Raw genomic sequence first — 27,188 nt, forward strand, 5'->3', positions numbered from 1 at the left:
CAGAAAATGAAGCCATGGAAAAACTAATTAGTAAACATAAACTTTAGCTCAAATAAACATAAACTTTATTTTAGTAAAAATAAAACTTTAGCTCAACATTATCTGACAAATAGAGATTTTTGGAATGGGCAGAAATAAAACAGTAAAGAAGCAAAACAAGGACCCAGACCAGATAAAAATTCTCAGAATACAAAAATAAAGCCTGCTAAAAATTTAGTGATCAATTTTCATGACGAAAAGGAGGCACAAAACTAAACTTCTGCTTACCCAGAATAGGCAAACACAGTTTTTTAACTGACAAAGTTTGGTAAACAAGGCCAAGAAGTTAACTTATTAGGCCACTGGTTGGCAAATTTTTTGTGTTAAGGATCAGATAGTAAATATTTTAGGCTTTGCAGGCCATATAGTCTGGATCCAACTACTTAACTGTCAGCGTAGCACGAAAGTAGTCCTAGATAGTACATAAATGAATGAGCATGGTTGTGTTCCAATAAAACATCATTTACAAAAACACATCAGGTCAGATTTGGCCCATGGTCTGAAGTTCGTTGAGCCTGTTCTGAGCTATAAAGATCTTTGGAGACAAACTGTATTATGTTTCTTTGTACCTACCACAGTGACTAATATACAACAAGGCTCATTAAGTTACTTTTCACCTGAAGTAAGTCATTATCCATACTATATATAAAAGAGAACTAAATTTATTCACTTGGAACAAGTGACAAAAAGAACAAGACACAAAAGGCCGCACCATTGTGGAAGGGTAAACACTATGCTGTATTTCCGAGATTGTTTTCTTGTAAGAGTAATTGCTACTGACATCTTTCTTCAGAAGAATAGGGGGAGAGTGTGCAACTTTTGTGAATATACAATAAAACGACTATTGGATATTTAAACCCCAAATGTAATACCTAGTTTTCAGTGTTGTTGCTGCTCTTGGCGATCTGAATCCCCACCTGCTGACTCCTGCCATTGCCTCAAAGGCTAATCCACTTATGATCCAGGAACCCTTAAGCTGCCTACTGTAGTTCCAAAACATCTTCTGATTTCTTTCCTGTAGTATACAAAGATGAAGGAAGCTAAAGAAGGAGTCAGAGGAACAGGGGAAAAGTAGTGACTGTTAGGACCAAAGTGAGAGACTTGAATTCCCAAATTATCCCAAAAATTCAGATGGAGGACTAAATCTATCACACTGTATCCCAAACCTACACTACCCATCAAGTATGTTTATATATGCCCATAGCCTCAGGCAAAAAGTTCAATAGTTCATTTTGGTTTGGGCAAGGGAGAAGATTACCAAAGCAAAGACTATGATTTAATGCCAACAAAATAACATTTACTGTTAATTCAAACACTTTTTTCAATTTAATCTTCTCAACAAACCTATCCAGCAGTGAGTATCATTCTCATTTTATATATCAGGAAAGTGAAGCTCAGGTGAAGTACCTTGCTTATCCTGCCACAGGTGGTAAAGAAGTGGAGTTAAAAATTCAAACTCAGTTTTAACTGCAAAGACCATGCTCCAACACACACAAAAATGCTGGAAACAGAAGAACTGGGAGTTGCTGCTTTTTTTTTTTTTTTGAGACGGAGTTTTGCTCTGTTGCCCAGGTTAGAGTGCAGTGGAGTGATCTTGGCTCATTGTAACCTCCGCCTCCTGGGTTCAAGCGATTCTCCTGCCTCAGCCTCCTGAGTAGCTGGGATTACAGGCATGCGCCACCACGCCTGGCTAATTTTTGTATTTTTAGTAGAGACAGGGTTTCAGGCTGGTCTTGAACTCCTGGCCTCCAGATCCACCCACTTTGGCCTCCCAAAGTGCTGAAACTACAGGCGTGAGCCACCACACCGGCAGGGAGCTACTTATATAGATAAATTGTGTAAGCAACAAGAAGTCATTTAACAAACAACCTAGTAACTGTTACTTATTAGGAAAAAAAATTTTTAATGAAAAACCTACTGTAGTAAGGAAAATGCATTACTGTACCACTTAGGGGATATTAAGCAGGATAAGAAACCTATTTCTTTTTTACTCAAATAAATAACCTGACAGGAAAGGAAACTTCTTTTATCAATTTTGGTGGAGGAAATCTCAAATCTCTGTATTAGAAAGTGTTATGTTGTCTAAATATTCTTTTTTTATACATAATAACTTTAAAAAACAGAGATGGGATCTCACTATGTTGTCCAAGTTGGTCTTGAACTCCTGGCCTCAACCAATCCTCCTGCCTCAGCCTCCCAAGTGTCTAAATATTCTTAATATTGTTTTAGGCTTCTGATAAGCTTAGTGAAAACATATTTTTACAATGTAATACTTGTTATTTAGAATTAATCTTCTTGGTCCTACCTTGTTACTTAGATCATGAAGTATTAAATGTCTTAAGGAGTTTGCGTATTTGTAAACTAGGCTACTGTCTCTTAATAGGTAAAAACAGCATTCATTGTGGACAGACTAGTGAGGCTGAGGGGGCCTTATACTTTATTTATTTATTTATTTGATTTTTTTTTTCAGACTGAGTCTCATTCTGTTGCCCAGGGTGGAGTGCAGTGGCGTGATCTCCGTCTCCCAGTTCAAGCAATTCTCCTGTCTCAGTCTCCTGAGTAGCTGGGACTACAAGCACACACCACCACGCTTGGCTAATTTTTTTGTATTTTTAGTAGAGATGGGGTTTCACCATATTGGTCAGGCTGGATTTATTTATTTTTATCATTATTCTTTTTTGAGATGGATTCTTGCTTTGTTGCCCAGGCTGGAGTGCAGTGGTGCCATCTCGGTTCACTGCAGCCTCCACATCCTGGGTTCTAGCAATTCTCCTGCCATGGACTCCCGAGTAACTGGAATTACAGGTGTGTGCCACCACACCTGGTTCATTTTTGTATTTTTAGTAGAGATGGGGTTTTACCATGTTGGCCAGGCTGGTCTCAAAACTCCTGACCTCAGGTGATCTGCCCGTCTTGGCCTCCCAAAGTGCTGGGATTACAGGTGTGAGTCACTGCGCCCGATCTTATGCTTTTTATTTTGAGACGGAGTCTCACTCTGACGCCCAGGCTGGAGTGCAGTTGCATGATCTTGGCTCACTGCAACCTCCGCCTCCCGGGTTCCAGTGATTCTACTGCCTCAGCCTCCTGAGTAGCTGGGACTACAAGTGCCCGCCACCAAGCCTGGCAAATTTTTTGTATTTTTGGTAGAGATGCAGTTTCACCATATTGGCCAGGTTGGTCTTGAACTCCTGACCTTGTGATCTGCCTGCCTTGGACACCCAAATTGCTGGGATTACAGGCATGAGTCACCGCGCCTGGCCCCTTATGCGATTTTTAAAGAGGGGATTCCCTACCAGGAAGCAAACCTCTATATCCAGAGGCCCAGGAATAGGGCTGCAAACACAATGTGATATACTTAATGGAATGGTGAAACCATGACTTGTAAGTTATTTTCTAAATTGAAGATATTTATTTCTGGTTTTCAGAGGATTTTAAAATATTGGGTTGAATATAATTTTGGAGAAGTTCTGAATTTGGTATAAAGAGACAACTACTTTTACATTCCAGATTCTTTTAAATGAATATTCTCAGAGCTGAATATGAAATGGATATTAAACAAGACCTGTATCTTTCTCCTCTTAACTTTTCTAGACCAGCCAATCAGGCACTTGTGATTGGACATAATATTAACAGGAACACATGTATTAAAGAACAACTTTGGAGTCATGGAATGACCGAAAGGAAAGGCTTAGAACTAACTAATGGAACAGAATTTCCACTAAATAAAAGGTGGGGGAAAAGATTCTCTAAGAAAAGAAGTGAAATAAAATGGTTACATGCGACCAAAAATTTGTTCCTACAAGGATCACTATTATTTCTCATGCTTGGTCCTACTCCCTTCCTCTCAAAGTAGTTAACTCTGCAGATAGGGAGTTGCTATCTGTATTTTGTTATTACAGGAATTCTGGGCCAGGACTCTAGTGAGCTATCTCTTACTCACTGCTATTCTGAAGGAATGGGTAGGGAAGAGGAAAGAAAAGAGCGACAGAAAGCAGCCTGTAGATTTTTACACATCTGAGCCTATTTCTAACACATTTGTAGGAATGCATGTTTGTGGGAAGGATAGCAAGGTTAAACACGTCTTCTCATGGGGTTTGGCCACTATCAGTCCCACCTTCACCCTTACTGCTCTTTTCTCCAGTGTGTTTGAAGGTCAACAAGTTGGAATTTTCAGAGGAGAACCTTCAGTCAAGACAGTGATGGAAGGACAAATTTTACAGCTAAACAACTCAATAATGATTGGACTTGTAGCTACCTAGGGTATACTGACTTTCTTTGACATAAAGGATTTGAAACAGGGTGAGGGTCCAGAGGTAGGGATGTTTGGCCCAGGTCCTCCCTACTGCAGTCTAGAATAGAAACATGCAGGGTAAGGCAGAGAGTAGCACAAATATAAGACTATAGAAAGCAGAACAGCTCCTCCCAGGAGAGAAAAAAAATAAGGATAAATTCTAGATCTGCAGGCCAAAGAAGGCAATAGGGGCATTACTTTAGCCTTTTTTTTTTTTTTTTTTTGAGACAGAGTCTTGCTCTGTTGCCAAGCTGGAGTGCAGCAGCACGATCTCAGCTCACTGCAACCTCCACCTCCTGGGTTCAAGCGATTCTCCTGCCTCAGTCTCCCATGTAGCTGGGACTGCAGGTGCATGCCACCATGCCCAGCTAACTTTTGTATTTTTAGTAGAGATGGGGTTTCACCGTGTTGGCCAGGATGGTCTTGATCTCTTCACCTCGTGATTCGCCCACCTCGGCCTCCCAAAGTGCTGGGATTACAGGCATGAGCCACCGCGCCCGGCCCATTTTAGCCCTAACTCTTATTAGCTTGGCTCTTCAAATGTCTTTGTATATGTCCAGAAGGAGCTGAAGGAAGAATGATGTTTTCTGCTACAAAGAAAAAATGAAGGTTGCTTCTACAGGACCAGCACTAGGGGGCACCGGAGCAAAGTATACTGAGCATGACCTGTAAGACTGCCCCAGAGCTTCCAACTCTGGGAATTAGGGGAACAGAGGAAATACCCATTGGTGAAACCTAGTGCACTTCCATTTCAAATAACGATCGAAGCTTTTTCTTAATACAGTCTTCTCATAAACTTCATTTAATAGTGTTTACTGTTAAATTATAACTTGAATTTAAACTTCAATTGTAACTACCACTCATAATCTCCTGAGTGACAGTGTTCATGACAATAGAAAAGAAAAAATTTTTTAGAAAAGTACACTTTAAAAAGCAATTTGGCAGTATGCATCAAGAATCTTAAAAGTATACACAATCATTGACCTAGCAATTCCATTTCTAAGAATATAATACAAGATGAAACAATGAAAAACATAGAACAAGCTTTTTGCACCAGAATGCCCATCACAGCATTAATTTTATTAGTAGAAATATTTAAACCCAAATATCTAAGAGAGGAGAGGTAAAATAAATTATGGTATAGCTACATAATAGATTATGCATGTATTAAAAATATTCTCTATAAACTTTTCTTAATAACTGAAGAAAATGTGTTAACTGAAGAGAAGATACAAATTGAAAGTACATTATAATCTCAATAAAATTACAAATATATTAAAGAAAAAGTACTAAAGAGAATACACCAGGCTGGGCGCAGTGGCTCATGCCTGTAATCCCAGCACTTTGGGAGGCTGAGGCGAGTGGATCACAAGGTCAGGAGATCGAGACCATCCTGGCTAACACGGTGAAACCCCACCTCTACTAAAAATACAAAAAATAAGCCAAGCATGGTGGCATGCGCCTGTAGTCCCAGTTACTGGGGAGGCTGAGGCAGGACAATCACTTGAACCTGGGAGGCGGAGGCTGCAGTGAGCCGAGATTGTGCAACTGCACTCCACCCTGGGTGACAGAGCGAGACTCCGTCTCAAAAAAAAAAAAAAAAAAAAAGAAAAAGAAAAAAGAAAATACACCAAAACATTAACAGTGGTTATCTACAAGTGGTAAGAGTCAGTTTTATTTTGTCTGTATTACTATTTATGTATTTCTTTTATAATGAACATACGCTCACAAAATAAAACAAAATTACTTTATGTAACAAACTTTCAAGTTGCTTCTAAATGACTGACATTACAAATATTAAATATATTTAACATATATAAGTATCCCAATATCGACCATATTACATTTAAACTTCAGGAAAAAAGGGGAAAAAATGGATAGAGTTTTAGGTGCATTATCACAGAAGTCCTCCATATACTGTTAGTCCTGGCATTACAAACTGAGCCAACTTCTGTAAAAATACAAAAATTAGTCAGACATGGTGGTAGGTGACTGTAATTTCAGCTACTCAGGAGAGGCTGAGGCAGGAGAATCCTTTGAACCTGGGAGGCGGAGCTTGCAGTGAGCTGAGATCATGCCACTGAGCTCCAGCCAGGGCAACAGAGCAAGATTCTGTCTCAAAACAAACAAACAAATGAAACAAACAAAAATGTAAAACAATAAGATAATGACAACAACAAAGTCCCCTGTTACGCTTCATCTTTTTTTTTTTTTTTTTTTTTTTTGAGACAGAGTCTCACTCTGTTGCCTAGGCTGGAGTGCAGTGGTGTCATCTTAGTCACTGCAATCTCCACCGCCTGTGGGTTCAGGCGATTCTCCTGCCTCAGCCTCCCGAGTAGCTAGGACTACAGGCATGCATCACTACACTTGGCTAATTTTTGTATTTTTAGTTGAGACAGTGTTTCACCATGTTGGTCAGGCTGTTCTCCAACTCCCGACCTCAACTGATCTGCCCACCTTGGCCTCCCAAAGTCCTAGGATTATAGGCATGAACCACCATGTCCAGCCTCAAACATGGATTTTTCTTTTTTTTGAGATGGGGTCTCGCTTTGTTGCCAGGCTGGAGTGCAGTGGTGCGATCTTGGCTCACTGCAACCTCCGCTTCCCAGGTTCAAGTGATTCTCCTGCCTCAGTCTCCCAAGTAGCTGGGACTACAGGGACAAGCCACCATGCCCAACAAATTTTTGTATTTTTAGTAGAGACAGGGGTTTCACCATGTTGATTAGGATAATCTCTATTTCTTGACCTCATGACCTGCCCGCCTTGGCCTCCCAAAGTGCTGGAATTACAGGCATGAGCCACTGCACCCAGCCGAAACATGAATTTTTAAAGTTTCCATGTGTCTTAAAAATTAATGCTTTTGAAGGTTATCACTTAGAGAAACATTTTAATATTATAGACAGAACTGATGTATGATGATTACAAAATACACCTTGGACTTTTAAAGAAACTACCAACAACTTCAAAATGAGAAGAAATAACTTGAGACAAATATCTAAGTAAGAAAAATGTCACATATGCTATAAATGCACACAAAACTATAAATGTAAATCAAATGAATAAAGCACATAAAAGACGCTGCAGCGTTCTTTCTGGCATAAAGAAAATCAGTGGGTCACACCTGTAATCCCAGCACTCTGGGAGGCCAAGGCGGGTGGACTGCTTGAGTCTAGGAGTTTGAGACCAGCCTGGGTAATATGGTGAAACCCCATCTCTACAAAAAATGTAAAAAAGTAGCCAGGCATGGCAGCTCATACCTGTAATCCCAGCACTTTGGGAGGCCAAGACAGGCGGAACACCTGAGGTCATGAGTTTGAGACCAGCCTGGCCAACATGGTGAAACTCTGTCTCTACTAAAAATACAAAGATTAGCCAGGCATGGTAGAAGACACCTGTAATCCCAGGTACTTGGGATGCTGAGGCAGGGGAATTGCTTGAATCTGGGAGGCGGAGGTTGCAGTGAGCCAAGATCACGACACTGCACTCTAGCGAGACTCTGTCTCAAAAAAAAAAAAAAAAAAAAAAAAAAAAGTAGCCAGGCATGGTGGCGCACACTTGTAGTCCCAGCTACTTCAGGGGCTGAGGTGAGAGGATCACATGAGCCCAGGAGGTTGAGGCCGCAGTGAGCCGTGACAGTGGGCAGCCAGGGTGAGACCCTGTCTCAAAAACAAAACAAAATCAGTTCTGGCAACAAAATCTGCATTGCTAAATATGTAATGTGACTAATAAAAAAAATAAAACTATCTTTTATTAGGAGAATATGTCAGGCAAAAATAGGCAAGGAATTTCAAAATAATTCTGCTGTAAAAAGATTAAAAAATAGAAAATATTCAAAGAAGTCGATTGAAGAACAGAGATTCTTATTCCAATTATGGAATATAGTTGTAAAAAGACAAAATTTAGGCTCGGCACAGTGGCACACACCTGTAATCCCAACACTTTGGGAGGCTGAGGTGGGCGGATCACTTGAGGTCAGGAGTTCGAGACCAGCCTGGCCAACATGGTGAAACCCAGTCCCTACTAAAAATACAAAACACCCAGGCATAGTGGCATGCGCCTGTAATCCCAGCTACTCAGGAGGCTGAGGCAGGAGAATCGCTTGAACCCGGGAGGTGGAGGTTGCAGTGAGCCAAGATTGTGCCACTGCACTCCAGCCTAGGTGACAGAGCGAGACTCCATCTCAAAAAAAAAAAAGAAAAAATTTAAAGTATTAATAGATTTACAAGGAGGAATTAGCCATCAATTATGCTAAATTTTTAGGGAATAACACATTCTAAATTTACTAAATTCAATATTTAGCCAAAATGCAAGTAACTCAACAAAAATGATGTCTGTGGGAAAAAATATCTAAAAATTCAATCAGAAGGATGAAAATAAAAGCAATTGTGTAAAATTATTAAACCTATCCTATCAAATTTTAATATATAAATTCAATCTCCTTTGACTTTACAATAAAGAACATTTCAAAAAAAGACAAGAGGCTTGTTCTGTCACCCAGGCTGCAATGCAGTGGCAAGAGCTTGGCTCACCGAAACCTCTGCCTCCCGGGTTCAAGCGAGTCTTGTGCTGGAATTACAGATGTGCGCCACGACGCCCAGCTAATTTTGTACTTTTAGTAGAGACAGGGTTTCACCACGCTAGCCAGGCTGGTCTGGAACTCCTGACCTCAGGTGATCCGCCCACCTTGGTCTCCCAAAGTGCTAGGATTACAGGCGTGAGCCACCATGCACAGTGTAACACAGTTTTGTTTTTTTTTTTGGAGACGGAGTCTTGCTCTATTGCCCAGGCGGGAGTGCAGCCCCGGCGATCTCTCCACTCACTGCAAGCTCCGCCTCCTAGGCTCACGCCATTCTCCTGCCTCAGCCTCCCGAGTAGCCGGGACTACAGGCGCCTGCCACCACGCCTGGCTAATTTTTTTGTATTTTTAGTAGAGATGGGGTTTCACTTTGTTAGCCAGGATGGTCTCTATCTCCTGACCTCGTGATCTGCCTGCCTCGGCCTCCCAAAGTGCTGGGATTATAGGTGTGAGCCACCACGCCTGGCCTTTTTTTTGGACAGTCTTACTCTATCGCCCAGGCTGGAGTGCAGTGACATGATCTTGGCTCACTGCAACCTCCGCCTCCTGGGTTCAAGCGATTCTCCTGCCTCAGCCTCCTGAGTAGCTGGGACTACAGGCGCCCGCCACCATACCCAACTAATTTTTGTATTTTTAGTAGAGACAGGGTTTCACCACGCTAGCCAGGCTGGTCTGGAACTCCTGACCTCAGGTGATCCGCCCACCTTGGTCTCCCAAAGTGCTAGGATTACAGGCGTGAGCCACCATGCACAGTGTAACACAGTTTTGTTTTTTTTTTTGGAGACGGAGTCTTGCTCTATTGCCCAGGCGGGAGTGCAGCCCCGGCGATCTCTCCACTCACTGCAAGCTCCGCCTCCTAGGCTCACGCCATTCTCCTGCCTCAGCCTCCCGAGTAGCCGGGACTACAGGCGCCTGCCACCACGCCTGGCTAATTTTTTTGTATTTTTAGTAGAGATGGGGTTTCACTTTGTTAGCCAGGATGGTCTCTATCTCCTGACCTCGTGATCTGCCTGCCTCGGCCTCCCAAAGTGCTGGGATTATAGGTGTGAGCCACCACGCCTGGCCTTTTTTTTGGACAGTCTTACTCTATCGCCCAGGCTGGAGTGCAGTGACATGATCTTGGCTCACTGCAACCTCCGCCTCCTGGGTTCAAGCGATTCTCCTGCCTCAGCCTCCTGAGTAGCTGGGACTACAGGCGCCCGCCACCATACCCAACTAATTTTTGTATTTTTAGTAGAGACAGGGTTTCACCATATTGGCCAGGCTGGTCTCGATCTCTTGACCTTGTGATCTGCCCGCCTTGGCCTCCCAAAGTGCTGGGATTACAGGCGCGAGCCACCGTGCCTGGCTGTAACAGTTTTAAAGTGGCTTTCATTACTAATAAAAGGTTAACTGTTATTTTTGCTTTTTAAGACTGAAATTACTAATAAAAGAGAAAAACCAAGAGGCTAACCCATATATTACCATGCTTCTAATTAGAAAGAATTTAAAAATCCTACTACTTTCTAAATGCAGAGATCCTCAAATTATTACTCAGAAAGGAAAAAACTTCTTACTCTGAAAAAATAACACTCCATATCAAGCTGCTGGTTCTAAATGCAAATGCATTAATCATCTTTACTGTTTAAAGAGCTTGTTTTGTTAACAGGAAGATATACAAACATACTAATATCTTTATTTGATTCTTTATCAAATGTTTGCTTCTTACGTTCAGGCCTCTCATCACGTGAAATAACTGAAACATTTATTTTATATTTGTGTCAGATAATTCCAATGTGAAGTATTTTTTGTCTGATTCTCTTCATGGTTGTTTTCATAAGTGATATTTTTGCTGTGAGCTCACTTTGCTTAAGATTTTACTTGTGGAAAATTCTTTAAGGCAAGTTCCTTCAGAAGAGACTTGGATTTGATTTTGTTAGGTGGTTGGGGATACCACCATTATAGAACACTTAATCAAAATCTCAACTTTTTTTCTTTCTTTTTTACCATCAAAATAGTATGAATTCAGGTGAAAACCTACGCAAAAGCTAAGTCATAGTTATAAACTTTCAGGGGAGATTTATTTTTCCCCATTTTAATCAATGACACATTTTAAGACAGACTCTTTTCCTTATAATCCCCCAGCCCCTGAAGGAAACTGGTGTGGGTTTATTTCTAGTTCACCACTGTGCTGAGAGTAGCTCGTTAGGATCCCAAAATAATCTGAGAGATGTGGCCACCTATGAGACATTCTATCCTGGACGCACCTTGGACAGTACATTAGAAAAGATCCTCAAGGTAAAGCAGTCTTCAGTGCTCTTTTTGGCTTTCTTGATCTTACTTTTCATTTAATCCCTAGCCCCCATTTTTTTCTGTTTTGCATGGTCATGGATACATTAAAATAAAATAAAAAAATTTACCCACATTTTAAGTTGTTTTTAACTTCAAGAGAGTTGTTCACTTTGTGTCTCTCGGTATCATACTGCCAGAATCAAAGGCTACATACTATTACCTTTCAATGATGTTATTCTTTTTTTTTTTTTTTTTTGAGACGGAGTCTCGCTCTGTTGCCCGGGCTGGAGTGCAGTGGCTGGATCTCAGCTCACTGCAGGCTCCGCCTCCCAGGTTTATGCCATTCTCCTGCCTCAGCCTCCCAAGTAGCTGGGACTACAGGCGCCCGCCACCTCGCCCGGCTAGTTTTTTGTATTTTTTAGTAGAGACGGGGTTTCACCATGTTAGCCAGGATGGTCTCGATCTCCTGACCTCGTGATCCACCCGTCTCGGCCTCCCAAAGTGCTGGGATTACAGGCTTGAGCCACCGTGCCCGGCCTCTTTTTTTGTGTGTGTGTGAGATGGAGTTTTGTTCTTGTTGCCCAGGCTGGAGTGCAATGGCGCAATCTTGGCTCACTGCAACCTCTGCCTCCTGGGTTCAAGCGATTCTCCTGCCTCAGCCTCCTCGGTAGCTGGGATTACAGGTGCCCAACACCACATCCGGCTAATGTTTGTGTTTTTTTTTTTTTTTTTTTTTTTTTGAGACAGTCTCTCACTCTGTCGCTCAGGCTGGAGGGCAGTGGTATGATCTGAGCTCACTGCAACCTCTACCTCCTCGGTTCAAATGATTCTCCTACCTCAGCCTCCTGAGTAGCTGGGACTACAGGTGTGCACCACCATGCCCAGCTAATTTTTGTATTCTTAGTAGGGACGCAGTTTCACCATGTTGGCCAGGCTGTTCTTGAACCCCTGATCTCAAGTGATCTGCCTGCCTTGGCCTCCCAAAGCTGGGATTATAGGCGTGAGCCACCAGGCACGGCCTCAATGTTATTCTTTTTAATAGCATGTTACCTATCAGAGCTCTTGTGTCTACTACAGTGATTTTATATAAGAAGTTTTAATCTGTGTGCGTGTGTACATATATATACACACACATAACTATGTGTCTTTTGCTTGAAGATTTTGGCTCTTCCCAAAGAGGTAAATGTATACTTACTCATAAGATAAACCAAGAACTGGTAATAATCATATATTTTATTAAATATTACAATAATTTATATTATACAATAACAGATAATAGTAAATTATTAAATAGTTAAGCAAGGTTATTATTTCAGTAATAACCCTTCTGCCTACAGAAACTCTTACTTACTTTGGAAGGAGAACCATCAGTAATTTTCACCAACTGCCAAAGAATCGAGTAATGGGAACACTGCAGTGCTTGCACGACTATCTGTATCAAATGAAAAAAAAATTTTTTTAATGAAAAATTCAAAAAAAATGAGATAATCTGTTTGCACCGTGCTAAGGTAATAATATTTATCACAGTTGTTATTTGATAGTATAGCTTCAAGTCCAAATTTTTGTATAATTAATGAGAATGTATAAAATATTTGGTTAAAAAGGACAAACCAATGTATCAGTCTAGAGAATAAAGACACAACATATGGGAATAAATATAGATTGAAATAGCACTATCTTTAAACAAAAATGTAGTGTCATGAATATTTTGCTTAGTCAAATTTTTAAAAGGAGACTGATGAAATAATTTTTATCCAAATTTTATAGTTGAAATAACTGAATCTAAAGTATTTCCCCACATTTTATAAGAAAATTTCTACTTGTTTTAAAGAATTTTAATGTGAAAATAATCATATCAAAAAGTACACTTATGAGTATAAAGCTTAATGAATATAAAGCAAAAAAATACCTGTGTAACCACCACCCACATCAGGAAATAAAACATTGCTAGCATCTCCTCCCAATATAGCATCTTTCTTCTCCCAAGGGCAACAGTTATTATGGATTATTTGGGAATTGGCATATTTTAATTACCTAAGTCTGCATTCCTCAAGATTTTTATGCATATCGTTGAACAATACATAAATGTAATCATACAATATGTATTACTTTGAGTCTGACGTTTTTCATTTAACATTTACGTTTCAGATTTATTGATGTTGCATGTACCTAGTTCATTCGTTTTTAGTTCTGTGTAATATTTAGAATACTCCCTATTCATCTATCATTGATAAACTTTTACACTGCTTTGAGTTTTAGGCCACTATGGATCATATTGCGATGAACATGCTTATACATGTCTCTTGGTGCACTCTGCATGCATTTTTCTAGGGCAGAGGTTTTCAGAGTTTTTAGTTCTCAGGATCTGTTTGTACTCTTAGAAGTCACCAAGAGTCCAAAAAAGTTTTTCCTTATGTGGGTTATCTCTCTCAATACTATTGTATTAGAAACTAAAACTAAGAAATGTTTATAAAATACTTAATTCACTTAAAAAATTTATTACATAACAAATAATAAAACTTTCTGAAAAGAAATAAACTTTTTTTTTTTTTTTTTGAGACAGGGTCTCACTTTGTCACTCAGGCTGGAGTGCAGTGGTGTGATCACGGCCCACTGTGGCCTCAGCCTTGCTGGCTCAGGTGGCCCTCCCACCTCAGCCTCCCAAGTAGCTGGGACTACAGGCATGCACCATTATGTCTAGTTAACTTTTCTATTTTGAGTAGAGGTGGGCTTTCACCATGATGCGCAGGCTGGTCTCGAACTCCCAGACTCAAGCAATCCACCCACCTTGGTGTCCCATACTGCTAGGACTACAGGTCTGAGCCATGGTACCCGATTATCAATAAATTTTCTTTTTTTTTGTTTTTGGAGACAGAGTCTTGCTCTGTCGCCCAGGCTGGAGTGCAGTGGCGTGATCTCGGCTCACTGCAAACTCCACCTCCCGGGTTCAAACAATTCTCCCACCTCAGCCTCCTGAGCAGCTGGGACTACAGGCGCACGCCCGACTAAGGTTTTGGATTTTAGTAGAGATGGGGTTTTGCCATGTTGCCCAGGCTGGTCTCGAACTTCTGAGATCAGGCGATCCTCCCACCTCTGCCTCCCAAAGTGCTAGGGACCACAGGTGTGAGCCACCGCAACCGGCCCCAAAACAAAATAATTTTTTTTTTTTTTTTTTTGAGACCAAGTCTCACTTTGTTGCCCAGGGTAGAGTGCAATGGTGCACTCTTGGCTCACTGCAACCTCCGCCTCCCGGGTTCAAGCGATTCTCCTGGCTCAGGTTCCCGAGTAGCTGGGGTTACAGGTGCCCACTACCATGCCTGGCTAATTTTTGTATTTTTAGTAGAGACAGGGTTTCACCATGTTGGCCAGGCTGGTCTGGAACTGCTGACTTCGTGATCTGCCCACCTCGGCCTCCCAAAATGTTGGGATTACAGGTGTGAGCCACTGCGCCTGGCCTCAAAATAAATTTTCTAAAGGAAAGAATATTTAATAAGAGTAGCACTGTTTTACATTTTTGCAAATCTCTTTAAGGTCTGTCTTAATAGAAAACAACTGAATTTTCCTGTTTTGGATTATGTTACAATATATTGTTTTCATTGAAGTATACGAAAAAATCCAGTCTCACAAAGTAGTTTGGGAAAAGAAGGTACAGTTTAATAACCTTTGTAGATAACATGAATATTCCTTGCTATGACACCAATACTCCACTTGTACACTTGCAAGAGAATGAGAGTGAAAAAAGGAAATAACATCTTGATCTTATTGTAAAAATAGTTTTGACTTCATGGACCTGTCCTGGAAACCCCCCATAGGTTCCCAGACTGCATTTTGAGAATATCGATATTAAGTATGCTTTATTGCAGTAAGATACATCAAGTATTCAAACAAAAATGTAGTAAAAAACATATCCAAATTGGAGTTCTCTTTTACATTGTAATCTTTAATCAATCTTACTTTCCTGAATTCTGATATCTGTCTCTCTGGAAAACAGAGACAAAATCCTATTCCTGACGCTCTAAGAATAGGACTCCTGGATCATACAGTATGTGTATGTATAACGTTATTAGATATTCCCAAACTGTTATCCAAAGTGTATCTACTAGTCATTGACAGTTGCTGTGTCTTCACATTTCTACCAACACTTGATATCAGATTACTTAAGTTTGGAAATTCTATTACATATGAGTAGTGGTTTTAATTTTACATTTCTCTAAATACAATGAGGATGAGCACCTTTTCAGTTTTTTTTTTTTGAGATGGAGTCTTGCACTGTCGCCCAGGCTTTGGGTAGGTCTTTTACTGCATTTTTGTACACAAAATGTTTACTACATTTTTTGAATAAATGATGTATCTTTTTGCAATAAAGCATACCTAATATTGATACTCCTTTATTTTATTTTTTGAGATTGAGTCTTGCTGTCCCCCAGGCTACAGTGCAGTGGCGGGTTAAGCAGTTCTCCTGCCTCAGCCTCCTGAGCAGCTGGGATTACAGGCAAGTGCCACCACGCCCAGCTAATTTTTGTATTTTTAGTAGAGACAGTGTTCACCATGTTGGTCAGGCTGGTCTCTAACTCCTGACCTCAGGTGATCCACCCGCCTCGACCTCCCAAAGTGCTGGGATTATAGGTGTGAGCCACCGCGCCCAGCCAGTATTCCATTATTTAATCAGTAAATTTATCTAGTGTCACTATTATCTTCTCCACTTGATAAACTACAAACCATAAAGGTAAATATATGTAGATAATAAGTTAAAAGGGAAATCAACAAGTAGAATGCTGCAGGAACTAGTTGCGAGTTACAGCTGATTTTACTTTTTTTTTATTTTTTGAGATGGAATCTCACTCTGTCACCCAGGCTGGAGTGCAATGACGTGGTCTTGGCTCACTGCAACCTCCTCCTCCCGGGTTCATGGGATTCTCCCGCCTCAGCCACCTGAGTAGCTGGGACTACAGGCGCATGCCACCATACCGGGCTAATTTTTTGTATTTTCAGTACAGATGGGGTTTCACTATGTTGGCCAGGCTGGTCTCGAACTCCTGAGCTTGTGATCCGCCCACCTCAGCCTCCCAAAGTGGGATTACAGGTGTGAGCCACCATGCCCGGCCTAGCTGATTTTACTTTAAAATTTTCAGGTTTCAGGCCAGGCGCAGTGGTTCATGTCTGTAATCCCAGCATTTTGGGAGGCCAAGGCGGGTGGATCACCTAAGGTCAGGAGTTCGACACCAGCCTGGCCAACATGGTAAAATCCCGTCTCTATTAAAAATACAAAAAATTACCGGGCGTGGTGGTACACACCTGTAGTCCAAGCTACTTGGGGGCTGAGACGTGAGAATCACTTTAACCCAGGAGGCGAAGGTTGCAGTGAGTTGAGATCATGCCACTGTACTTCAGCCTGGGTGACAGAGTGAGACTCTGTTTAAAAAAGAAAAAAAATAATAAATTTTAAGGTTTCAGATCACTCAAGCAAAAGATACTTCCAATGTGCCTACTTGAGACTGACAATAACTCTTAAGAATTGGAGGTATGAGGAATAACCTGGTCCTGGGTGCAGTGGCTCATGCCTGTAATCCCAGAACTTTGGGAGGCTGAGGTGGGTGGATCACCTGAGGTCAGGAGTTCTAGACCAGCCTGGTCAACATGGCAAAACCCTGTCTCTACTAAAAATACAAAAAATTAGCCAAGCGTGGTGGCACATGCCTGTATTCCTGGTTACTGGGGAGGCTGAGGCAGGAGAATGATTTGAACCTGGGAGGCAGAGGTTGTATGAGTCAAGATTATGCCAATGCACTCCAGCCTGGGCGACAGAGACTGACTTAAAAAAAAAAAAAAAAAAAAGGCAAAGAAAAAACGAAAAAGGAAAGAAAAAAAAGAATTAGAGGAATAAGTGGTGCTGCCTTTGGTGCAACATTAATGAGATCATGTCAGGATTTTATTAAACATAATTAAATGACTCATGTCAGAATGCAGAAAATAGACTACTGGAACACTGTCAAGTTATAAACATTAGTGCTAAACAAATCACCCTACTACACTAGAAGATGTTCAATGGTCCTGAGATACCTTAAGGTAAATTCTAAACTATAATATTAAGTACAATAACAATGAGGTCTGAATGGAAAAGACAAGATTTTAAAAATTCCCTTGAATTTGAAACCGTATTTGTTAAATTACTAGAAGAGTGATACATAAATTAATAGTAATCAATGAGAAATTAAGCTGGAAAAAAGTAATGTTGAAGAAGAATTGCTTTATTTTGGTTATGTCATTGTCCTACTCATTATAAATATCACTTCCTTTCCTTCTACTTTTCTATTATCCTACACTAGAAATATTTCAGGCTGTTTCATAGTTTTAAAGAAGTTTCTTGTCAGGGGTTATGAGGGAAGAGAGACATTTGGTCATCCCATTATCTGTTACAAATATAGAATTCCCATTCTAATCTGTTTCACACATTGGTATTCCTTTTAAGTTTACTTTTAAAGGGACTCCACTGCATTACCTTAAAATAAAAAGCTTGCTCTCATTGACTGGGAAACATTCTGCTTTCTCACAGACATAATTCCATAACAATATAGCTTATTGACACCAAAACAAAATTCAGAACTTCTCCTATCAAGCTTCACTCTTAGTCATTTTGATATTTTATCCTCCACACCAGCAATGTTATCCTAACTCATTCAGAAATCATTATTCAGTAACTTCGTCTTTCTGGAGGACAAATGAAACAAGAAACAAGGAATAGAAAATTGAAAAAGGCAAAAGCCACTGTTGCAACCTTGAGTACCCCTTCTGCCTTTGATTAACATTGCTCTGAGCCTGGAGAGGATCATCAAATGACAGCAAGTCATTATTAGTCTGATGACTAATAATTTTTTCCAACCCACCTTCTCCGTCCTCCTGTTTCCATGAGGAAATGCTGTTCCTAGGAGGAAACGCTAACGTGTATTGTACATTTCTAGGCAAATTAACAAGCAGGAGTGCCTTTTCTATCTTCTGTCTGCCAGGACACCAACACCCCAGGAAAACCTTGGTCCCTGAATGACTGGGGAGAGCAATAACACCCTACTTCCCCTAATGACACTTTATGGTTATGGGTGTTAGAAATAAATTCCTATGTGTTAAGCCATTGAGATTTTGAAATTAATTGATTATAGCAGCCAGCACTACTTGTGCTGGCTACACAGCTTGTGCTTGGCTACACAAGCCACAGCTTGTGGCTAATGACAGATATTGCACATCTTGAAGATTAATTTTATTATTAATGTAAAGCTTCTGGAATGTTTAAGTTTAGAAAACTGAGTTTACATGGAAAATAAACTCTGAATTAAGATTAGAGAATAACAGGAAAATAATTATGCATATATGTGTGTGTGTATACATGCATATTATCCACACCTATAGGATATGTTTAAAATCCTAAAAATCCACGTAATGACAGTGGAAAATCTCGGCTCTTCTATTTTTCTGTTGGCAAGATACCTTAAATAGAAGGAGGTTCAAACTTTTTAGTGGACAGGTGGATGATAAAAGAGTGAACTAAACTTAATTGTGTCTGACAGCCAATATTGGTCTATCATTTTTAGACTGGGTTCATAAGAGTGACAATTAACATCCTCTTCAAAATGAGCATTTAGATGCAAATAATCAATATGGTTTTCCCAAAGAGGATATAAGGCTGGCAAATAAATAAACACATGAAAAAATACCTTTTGTTTTGTTTTGTTTTTTCAGACAAAGTCTCACTCTGTTGCCCAGGCTGGAGTACAGTGGCATGATCTCGGTTCACTGCAACCTCTGCCTCCCAGGTTCAAGGAATTCTCATGCCTCAGCTTTCTGAGTAGCTAGGATTACAGATGTGTGCTAGCATGACCAGCTAATTTTTGTATTTTTAGTAGAGACGGGGTTTCACCATGGTGGCCAGGCTGATCTCAAACTCCTGGACTCAAATGATCCTCCTGTCTCGACCTTCCAAGGTGCTGGGATTATAGGCGTGGGACAGTGCATCCAGCCTCAACATCTTTAGTATGAGGAAAAACAGATGTTAGGCCCGGTGTGGTGGTTCATGCCTGTAATCCCAGCACTTTGGGAGGCCAAGGTGGACAGACAGCTTGAGCCCAGGAGTTCAAGACCAGCCTGGGTAATGTGGCAAATCCTGTTTCTACTAAAAATACAAAAATTAGCTGGGTGTGGTAGAAGGTGTCTGTAATCCCAGATCGTGCCACCGCACTCCAGCCTGGGCCACAGAATGAGACTCTGTCTCAAAAAAAAAAACTATATACTTAGAAGGATGGCTAAAGTAAAAATTATCAAGTACCAATGATGATACACAATAATGAAGCTCATACATTGTTGGCAGGAATGCAGAATGGTATAGCCACTCTGGAAAACGGTTTGACAGTTTCTAATAAATATATAATTACCATAAAACCTAGCAATTTTACTCCGGGCATTTACTTAATAGAAATGAGTACTTATCAATTCAGACAAAAATTTGCATACAAATTCATGACAAACTTAATTGTGACAGGCAAATGCTGGACACAACTCAATGTCCTTCAGTGGCCAGATGGATAAAGCAAACTGAAGTATCCACACAGTGGAATATTATTCAGCAATAAAAAGGAACCAACTTTGACTCACACAACTTGAATTAATTTCAAAAACATTACTTAACGGGAAGACATTATACTCAGTGAAAGACATTATGCTCTAAACAGTTACATGTTGTATGATTTCATTTATTTGGAAATCTTATAAAGATGAAACTATAGTAATGAAAAATAATCACTGATGTCCACGAGTTTTGGCTAGGGTGAGCATATGACTATAAAAGGATGGTATGAAGAAGTCTTCTGGGATGGTGAAACCGTTCTGTATCTTGATTATGGTGATGACTACAAAAATCTAAACACATTAAAATTCATAAGACTGTACATAAATAGAAAAATTAGTCAATTTTGCTGTACAACAATTCAAAATAATATGGCAGAGTAAAATTCACTGTAACATTTTTAAGGAAATGTTAAGAAATACACAAACACTGATGCAAATCCTCAGTGATACAAAGTAGCAAACAATTCAGTAAAGAGAGAAGATTCATAAATTCTAGGAAATGGGGGATTATCCAATCAATGTACTGTATTATTAGCAGGATACTAGATCCTAAGTTAAAAAACATATATCATTAGAAGCATGAAAAACTCAAGTAAAAAACTCATGCAGTAGAAGGTTAACTTCCGTGATTAAAGAATTAAAAGATTTCCCAAAGAATGGATTACGAAGCAGGCTAACGCACATTAATTCTTGGCAACTCAAGACTCTGAAATTGTACCGTCAAGCTTACACATAAATTCCAAATATCGGAAACAAGGAAGAGTAAAAAGAAAAATCATATGTCAACAGTGTGGTGTAGAGATTCTATTCTCTTTTTGCAATCTCTTTTTTTTTTTTTTGAGAGGGAGTTTTGCTCTTGTTGCCCAGGCTGGAGCACAGTTGTGCAATCTCAGTTCACTGTAACCTCGGCCTTCCGGGTTCGAGCGATTCTCCTGTCTCAGCCTTCCGAGTAGCTGGGATTACAGGCATGTGCCATCATGCCCGGCTAATTTTGTATTTTCAGTAGAGACAGCATTTTGCCATATTGGCCAGGCTGGTCTCGAACTCCTAACCTCAGGTGGTCCACGTGCCTCAGTCTCCTAAAGTGCTGGGATTACAGGTGTAAGCCACCGCACCCGGCCTCTTTCATTAATGTTTTATACTTTTCAGTATACGTATCTTGTACATACTTTGTTAGATTTATACCTAAGTGTTTCATGTTTTTGGCGCTATTGTAAATAATACATTTATACATTTCATAATATTTCACTTTTCAATTGTTCATTGCTAAATAATTATTTTTTATTTTGAGACAGTCTCACTATGTCACCTAGACTGGAGTGCAGTGGTGCGATCTTGGCTCACTGCAACCTCTACCTCCCGGGTTCAAGTCATTCTCATGCCTCAGCCTCTCAAGTATCTGGGATTACAGGTGTATGCCACCATGCTGAGCAATTTTTTGTATTTGTAGTAGAGACCGAGTTTCATCATGTTGGACGAGCTGGTCTCAAACTCCTGACCTCAGGTGATCTGCTCACCTAAGCCTCCCAAAGTGTTGGGATTACAAGTGTGAGTCACTGTGCCTGGACTGTATTTTAATTTAAAAAGCATTAGATGGGAGGCTGAGGCAGTGGATCGCTTGAACCCAGGAGCCAGAGGTTGCAGTGAGCCGAGATTGCGCCACTGCACTCCAGCCTGGGCGACAGAGCAAGACTCCATCTCAAAAAAATAAAATAAAATAAAAAGCATTAGATGTGCATGGTAAAATATCCAACAGTATAACTGGTGTACAATTCAAATTAACTTTCTTCCCCACTAAAGATCTCTAGTTTTCCACTGAGAAAGCCACCGTTAATAGTTTCTTATGAAACATCCAAAAATAAGTTTCAACTAAATGTATGTATATATAAATCTTCTCATCATCCTTTATCCTGCTGTATTTAACTGGTTCTCTGTAGATGAACATGTAGAATGTTTTAAATTTTAAATATTCATAAATGCTACAATGAACATATTTGTACCTATGCCTTTGTACACATATCCAAGTATATATTTATAATCTAAATTCCTGGAACCACAAATCCTTAAAGAAAGGTATGTCCACTTTCAATTTTGATAGAGATTTGGCAAAGTAATCCACGCATACAAACAGTATTTGAGAGTAGTCAGGTATTTTTTAAAAAACATTATCAGAGTTTCTCATGCATACACATAGTTGAGAGTTACTGTAACAGAACCTAGAACGGAGAGAGGGTGAAACTGAGGTTACTAAAACAGAAAGGTTCTGATGTGATCCTCAAAAGAAACTATTAGGTTGGTGCAAAAGTAACTGCGTTTTTTTTTTTTGCCATTAAAAGTAATGGCAAAAACTGCAATTACTTTTGCACCAACCTGTAAGGGATTAAACTAAGGATATGGTAGTAGGGCTAAAAGAGTATGGCAAGAAGCTATTCAGAGGGTAGAATTTATAAAAAACAACCAAGAGCCTCATGAGATTAAGGATTGCTTGTAGCACACCATTATATTCTCAGGACTTGGCACCCAAATGCATTTTTGGTAAATAATGACAAGGTAAACAGCAAGTAGGATGTACAGTGTGTGTGCTGATGAAGAAAAGGGAGGCATTAACCTAGATTCGTGTCTTTTTGACTTAGGAGTCTAGACAGATAAAAAATGGATAGAAGAATACTAAAAGGTTTTGATACAGTATGACCAAGGAATAATCAGAAGTATGTAACCAAAATAATTTATAAGCTCAGTCATGGAAATAAGTGTGTAGTCTTCTAAGAAAAGCATGACTCTATCAACATAAAAAAACATAAATAACAAGTCACAAGCCAGGCACGGTGCCTCACGCCTGTAATCCTAGCACTTTGGGAGGCTGAGGTGGGTGGATCACCTGAGGTCAGGAGTTTGAGACCAGCCTGGCCAACATGGTGAAACCCTGTTTCTACTAAAAATATAAAAATTGGCTGGCCATGGTAGTGGGCACTGTAGTCCCAGCTACTCGGGAGGCAGAGGCAGGAGAATTGGTTGAACCTGGGAGGCAGAGGTTGCAGTGAGCCAAGATCGCACCACTACTCTCCAGCCTGGGTGACAGAGCAAGACTCCGTTTCCAAAACACAAATTAAAATAAAAGTAAATAAATAATAAGTCACAATCTATCCAAAAACCAATAACCGCTATTGGCTTAAATGTGACTACTTTTTTTTCTTTGAGACAGTCTCACCCAGGCTGGAGTGCAGAGGCACGATCTCGGCTCACTGCAACCTCTGCCTCCCAGGTACAAGTGATTCTCCCACCTCAGTCTCCCGAGTAGCTGGGATTACAGGAGACGCCACTATGCTCAGCTAATTTTTTTATTTTTAGTATAGATGGGGTTTTGCCATGTTGCCCAGGCTGGTCTCAAACTCCTGGCCTGAAGTCATCCACCTGCCTTGGCCTCCCAACGTGCTAGGATTACAGCTGTGAGTCACTGTGCCCAGCCAAAATGTGACCACATTGAAACTCACCCCCTACATTACACTCAGTCTGAAGAATGTGTTCGTGTCTAGTTCATGATGAAGTATTAAATACTAGCATCTAATCTCTCCCCATAATTGCCACTAAAACACATAAAAAGATATCCGAAAAAAGATAAATACAGCTGGGTGTTGTGGCTCATGACTGTAATACCAATATTTGGGTTGGCAGTGGTGGGAGGATCCCATTTGAGCCCAGGAGTTCCAGACCAGCCTGGGCAACATAGTGAGACCCAACCTCTATGAAATATTTCTTTTAAAAAATGAGCTGGGGTGTGGTGGCTTAGACCTGTGGTCCCAGCTCCTTGGGAGGCTGAGGGCCTGGGAGGTAGAGGATGTAGTGAACTGTGATTGTGCCACTGCCCTCCAACCTGTGCAACAGGGCAAGTCCTTGTCTAAGAAAAAAAAAGTAAATAAATAAATACAAAAAGTAAGAGTTTGCTGGCCGAGCATGGTGGCTCACGCCTGGAATCCCAGAACTTTGGGAGGCCAAGGCAGGCAGATCACCTGAGGTCAGGAGTTCAAGACCAGCCTGGCCAACATGGTGAAACCTTCTCTCTCCCAAAAATACAAAAATTATCTGGGTGTGGTGGCAGGCTCCTGTAATCCCAGCTACTTGGGAAGCTGAGGCAGGAGAATTGCTTGAACCTGGGAAGTGGAGGTTGCCTGCAGTGAGCTGAGATCACACTACTACACTCCAGCCTGGGTGACAGAGCAAGACTCTGTTTCAAAATAAAAAGTTTGCCATAAGGCCAACATCAGAAGACATGGGTAAAGTGGACGAGTAGTGCAAGCTACCATAAACAACACATTAGTAGCAGAAAATGAGAAGAGACAATGAAAAAAATTTAAAAACCTGGATTTGAGTGGTGTGCCATAGCTGTGTGACCTAAGGCTATTTAATATCTTTGGTTTCATCATCAACAAAACGAAAATGGGGATATTTTGAAACAAATGTAAAGACTTAAAATGAAACAAATGTAAAGACTTAAAAAGACTTAAATGTAAAAGACTTGAAAGTCACCAGCCTGGTGGCTCCCTCCTGTAATCCCAGCACTTTGGGAGGCCAAGATGGGTGGATCACTTGAGGTCAGGAGCTTGAGACCAGCCTGGTCAACATAGTGAAATTTCATCTCTACTAAAAATGCAAAAATTAGCTGGGCACGGTGGCACATGCCTGTCATCCCAGCTATTTGGGGAGGCTGAGGCATGAGAATCTCTTGAAAATACAAAAATTAGCTGGGCACGGTGGCATATGCCTGTCATCCCAGCTACCTGGGAGGCTGAAGCATGGGAACTGTTTGAACTGTTTGAACCCAGGAGGTGGAGGTTGCAGTGAGCTGAGATCACTGCACTCCAGCTTGGGCAGGCAAAGGGGGAGTTTAAAATAGTACTTAGTATATAAAAAGAGCAAAATAAAAGTTTTCTATCCTGATGACTTGAGAGGCCCAAAGTTAGTGATATATGATTATACTTCATTTTCATGGGTGTAGTCACACAATTTTGTTCTATAGCAAATACTATTTACAAAAACACCTATAAATGCTTGATTGGTTTTCCATTTTTAGAATCTACTGAGGGTTGTAGAAACTATAAAGCATAAAATTAATATTTCATCTTCCAAATGGTTTCATGAAAAAAATAAAATAAAAAAATTATTTTTCTTAGAGGTTATCTGAGATGACATTTAAATTTAAAACTATACCAACAGAAAATAGGAACAAAATCACAAAACAGAATAGAAAGAATTTAAATATATCTTGACTTTATTCTACAAAAGCAGGCATAAGAGATATTACAATAAATTCTGAAATGTGTGCTTTTCACAAGCTAATGATTATTGTTGTTACAGAACTGCAATAACTTTCAGTACTTTTCACAGATTAAAAATAATTCATTAGCACAAAAAAGGTCAGGCTTGGTGGCTCACGCCTGTAATCCCAGCACTTTGGGAGGCCAAGGCGGGTGGATCACAAGGTCAGGAGTTCAAGACCAGCCTGTCCAAGATGGTGAAATCCCATCTCTACTAAAAACACAAAAATTAGCTGGGCGTGGTGGTGGGCGCCTATAATCCCAGCTACTTGGGAGGCTGAGGCAGAGAATTACTTGAATCTGGGAGGTGGAGGTTGCATGAGCAAAGATCACACCAGCCTCCTGAGTAGCTGGGATTACAGGCATGGGCCACCAAGCCTGACCTTTCTAAAGTACATAGGATCTGGACTGAAAGGAACTCCCACTGGCCAAATCTGCTACAATTTGATAACCAAAATAAAAAACAAGAGTACTGATTTACAACTTGTCAAATAAAACAGGTATCCATGAGTCTGCAGTGATACCAATGTTTCTTAAAGGAATTTAAAATTGTAAAAAGTGAATGAGTGAATGAATAAATGAAGGGAGAAAGGAAAGTTCTTCCTTACCGTACAGTGCCAACTAAGAAATACAAAATAAACAACAGAGTTAGAAAATCATCATTTTAGTCACTACTCTGTGACCACGAGAGTAATAACTGAGTCAGGCAAGGATCATAAATGGATACTAAAACTATTATGTCAGAGTCTGATAAGAAACAGGATTATTACATAGTTTTAAAGAATACTTCTACAGCTCCCTTCAGTAATTAAAAAGGACACTGGTAACTACACAGGAGAAACTTGGCAGACCTCACTTTAGTCAGTGATCAGAGTTAATAACATGAATAATGAACAAACTGACATCACATGCCTCCTGATGTGATGCATTGAGGACAAAATATCATTTATGTAGTAGTCCTGCCAAGAAAGTGAAACTAAAATTTAAACATGCAGATCAGGCAAAACTCAAGTAAGAACATTCTGTAAAATAACTAGTCTATTACTCTTCAAAATGCCATGAAACATAAAGGCTCAGAAACAATTCCAGATTAAAGGACACAAAAACAAATTAACAACTAAATGCAATGTATTATTCTGCATTGGGTCCTAGGCTGAAAAAAAGCTGTTCAAGGTTCAGGTGGTTGTGGCAATTTTTTTTTTTTGGACCGAATCTCGTTCTATCACCCAGGCTGGAGTCCAGTGGCACAATCTCGGCTCACTGCAAGGTCCTGTTCTTGGGTTTCTTGGGTTCAAGTGATTCGAGTGCCTCAGCCCCCTAAGTAGCTGGGATTACAGGGACATGCCACCACACCTGGCTAATTTTTGTAGTTTTAGTAGAGACGGGATTTCACCATGTAGGCTAGGCTGGTCTCAAACTCCTGACCTCAAGTGATCTACCCACCTTGGTCTACCAAAGTGCTGGGATTACAGGTATGAGCCACCATGCCTGGCCTAATATATATTTTGCATATGCATATTAACATATGTAACACACACATTATATTTATAATATACTATATATTTATAATATACATTATAATATAATGCATATTGTATATAAAAATATAATGTATATTATATAATACACATATATTATATAATGTATATATATTATATAATATATACATATATTATATCATATATACGTATAGATAGTGTAAAGTGCAGAAATGTGGGAAAATATTGAAAATGGATTAGGTGAATTTTCTGTAACATTTCTATAATTTGATTTTTAAAAAATTTATTTAAAAAATTATTAGAATAGGTAATTTCTTTTTGGTCTGCCACATATTTTTTACTTTTTAGATATTAAAAAAAATTTTTTTTTGAGATGAGAGTTTTGCTCGTTGCCCAGGCTGGAGTGTAATGGCATGATCTCAGCTCACTGCAACCTCTGCCTCCTGGGTTCAAGCGATTCTCCTGCCTCAGCCTCCCGAGTAGCTGGGATAACAGACACGTGCCACCATGCCCGGCTAATTTTGTATTTTTTGTAGAGACAGCATTTTGCCATATTGGCCAGGCTGGTCTCGAACTTCTGTCCTTAT

General features: G+C 40.1%; 1 protein-coding gene across 3 annotated transcripts in view; it reads right to left on the minus strand.

Moving 5' to 3' along the window:
* Positions 1-27,188, minus strand: part of STAG1 (stromal antigen 1) — a 418,468-nt gene that overhangs the window by 49,299 nt on the left and 341,981 nt on the right. For all 3 annotated transcript variants that reach the window (XM_030934393.1, XM_030934385.1, XM_010364825.2), the window contains one exon: positions 12,529-12,609. In XM_030934393.1, coding sequence (XP_030790253.1) covers positions 12,529-12,609 — 81 coding nt within the window. The remainder of the gene's footprint in view (positions 1-12,528; positions 12,610-27,188) is intronic.

This window comes from Rhinopithecus roxellana, chromosome 1 (genome assembly GCF_007565055.1).
Source record: "Rhinopithecus roxellana isolate Shanxi Qingling chromosome 1, ASM756505v1, whole genome shotgun sequence".
Lineage (NCBI taxonomy): Eukaryota > Metazoa > Chordata > Mammalia > Primates > Cercopithecidae > Rhinopithecus > Rhinopithecus roxellana.